Source organism: Geospiza fortis, unplaced genomic scaffold, assembly GCF_000277835.1.
Source record: "Geospiza fortis unplaced genomic scaffold, GeoFor_1.0 scaffold450, whole genome shotgun sequence".
In the NCBI taxonomy this organism is placed as follows: Eukaryota; Metazoa; Chordata; class Aves; order Passeriformes; family Thraupidae; genus Geospiza; species Geospiza fortis.
In genome coordinates, this window is record NW_005054416.1 from 1182083 (window position 1) to 1185858 (window position 3776).

The window sequence follows — 3776 nt, forward strand, 5'->3', positions numbered from 1 at the left end:
ACGCACAGGGGGCGGGAGGGGGGGGCGGTCCCTGAGAGTGGGAATGGTGGATGCCCAGGGTGGAGGTCTCAGGTTTTAGAGGGAGTATCAGGGAGCTGCTGATGGGTATTAACGGGGGGTGAGTTGCTGTGGAAGGAATTTTGGGGGCTTGATGTTTTAAGGACAGGGGTATCTATGGCCTGGGAATGAGGGCAAGCATGGAGGATTGGGGCTTGTCCCAAGAGATTGGGACTGGGGGGATACCCCCGGCATGGTGTCCATGTCCTCTCACCCCACTGTCCCCTGCCCCACAGACCTGTGCAAGAACTGCCACCACCTGATCGCACGCCATGAGTACACCTTCAGTGTGGTGGATGACTACCAGGTTTGTCTCTTGTCCCCCAAAAGCCCTTCCCAACTCTGTCTCTGGAATTCCACACCCACCCTTCCACGGGCTGATTCCCACCTTCCCTGGGACAGAGCCTTGAAGGATTCAGAGCCCCATCCCTGTGTTCAGGGCTACCTGGAGTCCCGCCAGCACCAATCCGTGCCTTGTGGGGGAAGCGCAGCTAACCTGGCATGGGAATATGGGTGATGGGAGGGGGCTGTGACCCCCATTCCTCATTCCTGGCACATCTCCTATGCAGCAAAGGGCTGGAAAAAGGGCTCAGGGGAGCCGGTGGGGCTGGAAATGAGATCCCCTGGCTCTGATTGCAATCGGGGATCAGGTACCAGATCTGGCTCAAGTTTCCCTGTAGGGGAGCAGGGCTGTGGCAGCTCCCCTTTTTCCAGCCCCCCCTTTTCCTTCCCCCAGGAATATACCATGCTGTGCCTGCTCTGTGGCCGTGCTGAGGATTCCATCAGCATCCTGCCTGATGACCCTCGCCAGATGACCCCGCTGTTCTGATCCCCATGTCTATCTCAGGATGAGCTTCCAGGAGCTCTGGGAGATCCTTGGATCCCTGGCACTGTATTTCTGGGGACCACACAGTCCCTGACATGATTTGCTCCTCCAAACTTCCAGCCTGGATGCAGGGAACACCCAACACCAGATGCTCCCATGTTTCTGGAGCCTTTTGGCTCTGACCCTGACTGCAAGGATGGGATGCAGTGCCACAGTCCAAGCTCCTGTGTGCTGAAGACATAAAGGGGTCCCCAAAACAGGATCCAAAGGGATTCCCAACCCATCCTGCCTAAGGAACCCTCGTATGTGGGGTAATAAATGTGACGTGTGACAGCTCGGTGGCACAGGCAGGAGTATTTTGGGAGTGGGCTTCACCCCCTGGAGTTGGTGAAGGGTGTTGGGGGCTGAGGCAGGAGACTTTTTCCATCCCAGGAGCCTGTGGAATTCCTCCTTGGCCCTTCCCAGCCCTGGAGAGTCCACTGCACTCTCCCAGAGCCTTCCTAAACCCTGCAGAGAAAGAACTTGGATAATTTTCACTTCCCACGGAGTTGGTGTGGGGTCACTTCGCCCTGCCCTGGTGCTTGGAACCTGGCCCTGCCCTGCTGGGAATTCCCTATTCCTGAGGCGGGAAGGCTGGGTGTGGGAAATCACTGCCCTGGGGTGGGTGAAGTGTTGCTCTTGGCACCTGGCCCCAGCAACACCCATGGGGAACTGGGTGCAGTCAGCCTGGCACCCACCTATCCCTGAGCCTCCATTTCCTAGATCCAGCCTTTCTGGGCTGTGTCCTCCTTCCTGTTCCCCCCCAAGAGCCCCCAAAAACCACGTTTCCAAAAACCTCACGGATCCATTTACACTCCCAAAAACCACGTGGATCCAGGCACGCTCCCTGCGGCTCATTTATTGCTACCAGCCCACGCCACCCCGGTGGCTCCAACCCTCTGCCCCCATCAAGCCCCCTCCTTGTGGAGGTTTCAGAGGGGGCTGTCACTCTGCGGAGAGCTGGGGCCATCCTGGGGTGACATCAGAGCCAGGATTGCACCAGAGCCAGGATCACACTGGAGCTAGGATTACTTGGCCAGCTTGAGGAGACGCTGGATGTCGGGCTCCAGCTGGGCTGTGGGCACACGGGGGCTGTAGCGCCGGAACGGTTCCCCCTCAGGCCCCACCAGGAACTTCTCAAAATTCCAGGTGATATCGGAGCGCCGCACAGGGCTCCAGACGACAAAGCGGGGCTCGGCCATCAGGTGTGCAGGCTCGTCGGCCGGTGCGGGCAGGTGAGCCTTGAGGTAGGCGAACACGGGATGGGTGTCACTCCCGTTCACCTGGCACTTCTGGAACAGGGTGAAGTTGGGCTCGAAGCCACCCCCGGGCCGCACGTGCTTCAGGGTGTTGAGTATCTCCTCGTTGGTGCCGTTCTCCTGTGTCGGGGAAGGAGAAATCCAGAGCCCTGTGTTTCCCAGCTCCTCACCCCCTGCCTCCTGGCCCATAGGACTTACCTGGTATCCAAACTGGTTACAGGGGAAGCCCAGTACGACCAGCCGCCGGGGGTAGCGGGCTTGGAGCTGGTTGAGCTGGGTGTAATCCCGCACCGTGGTGCCTCAGAGTGAAGCCACGTTCTCGATCAGGACCACGCGGCCCCGGAAAACACCAAAATCCACTTTTTCCCCCTGCAAGGAGGTGGCGCTCAGGTCATAGAAGGACTTGGCGATGGGGACGGTCATGGCTGCAGGCGTGCGGCTGCTTGTGCCCTGTGCCCTGCGCCGCCTCTTAAGGGCTTCCTGGTGCTCACGTCATGGTCCAAAGGTCTCCAGGCCCCGCCGTGGCTCAGGAGAAACCTGAGCTGCTTGTCCCACCCATGGAAGGAGAAAGGTGGCATGGGGCCAAGGCGATGCTCTACCTGCCTCAATAATTCATGGCACGGCGCGCTGCGGCTGCTCATCCTGCTGCCTGCGGGATGTGGGATGCTCCCAGCCTGGCACAGCATGTTCCCGAGGGTTGGGAACGACGGTGAGAGTTGGGGAATAACGGGAGTCAGGGAATAACAGGAATCTGGGAGCTGGGGCTCTGTGGGGGAGAGGAGGAGGGGACAAGTGTCCCGGTATTCTTCCTTGCCTGGTGCTGCCATGGCATCACCTCTGGGGCTTCCTGTGCTGCCCATCCCAGTGCCCACCAGTCCTGGGGCCCACTGGTCCAAGTACCAGCTCCACCCTTGGGCCTATCTGCTATGGTGCCCACTGTTGTCACTGGGTGCCCATCCCAGTGCCTGGCAGCATCCTGGTGTCCACCTAGATCCCAGTAGGTTCCACTATCTTAGTGCCCACCATCATCCCAGTAACCACGCATCCCAGTCCGCCACCATTCCACTGCTGGCTCATCCCAGTGCCACCACCAAGTTTTCCAACCCTGTTCCCACAGCTGAGGCTGAGCTGGTAGCCTGGCAGGCCATTGTGGTGGCCATGGCACTCCATGGGCACCATGCCCCATGTCCCTGTGCCCAGCCTGGAAAGGGGACACCATGCTGGCAGCCCCAGATCACCCTCAATTATTGATCACCGCTCGAGTGTCCATGCCCGGGCTGTGCCTGCCACCATGGCATCCTGCCCACAGCCCCCCTGGAGCACACGGACCACCAGCCCCTCCAGCATCACCTTTATTCTGCAAACCACTGTGTAAAACCGGGGGTCCCACGGGCACAGGGTGGGCACACAGTGCCTGGACAGCCCCCACCCTACCCGTGAGCCAAGGAGGGCACAGGTGCCAGGATGGGGACCCCCCCTTGCCACGCTCCCTGTCCCTGGAACAGTGGGAAGTGTCCCGTGTCGCTCCCCACTCTGTGGGGGCTGCCTCAATCCTGCCCCTACCATGCCCCCTGACACAGCCTGGGGAGGAGGGG

The 3776-nt window shown here is 60.2% G+C and overlaps 2 protein-coding genes across 3 annotated transcripts in view; one reads left to right on the forward strand and one right to left on the reverse strand.

Moving 5' to 3' along the window:
- The first annotated feature begins 187 nt into the window (after positions 1 to 187).
- LOC102043195 (protein farnesyltransferase subunit beta) overlaps positions 188 to 3776 on the forward strand; it is a 12771-nt gene continuing 9182 nt past the window's right edge. Inside the window, 1 exon segment of the mRNA XM_031061534.1 lies at positions 188 to 364. Within this exon segment, the coding sequence (XP_030917394.1) occupies positions 251 to 364 (114 nt within the window). The 5' untranslated portion in view covers positions 188 to 250.
- On the reverse strand, positions 1770 to 3770 carry GPX2 (glutathione peroxidase 2). 2 transcript variants are annotated; one of them, XM_014309276.2, is made up of 4 exons: positions 3745 to 3770; positions 2781 to 2947; positions 2380 to 2550; positions 1770 to 2301 (listed from the first exon to the last, which is right to left on the reverse strand). In XM_014309276.2, the coding sequence occupies exons 2-4, from the start codon at positions 2865 to 2867 to the stop codon at positions 1951 to 1953; spliced, it is 609 nt and encodes a 202-aa protein (XP_014164751.2). In that variant the 5' UTR covers positions 2868 to 2947; positions 3745 to 3770; the 3' UTR covers positions 1770 to 1950. The 2 variants fall into 2 exon arrangements, with proteins under 2 accessions (XP_014164751.2, XP_005426528.2); XM_005426471.2 differs by lacking the exons at positions 2781 to 2947; positions 3745 to 3770 and having other exon boundaries at positions 2380 to 2604.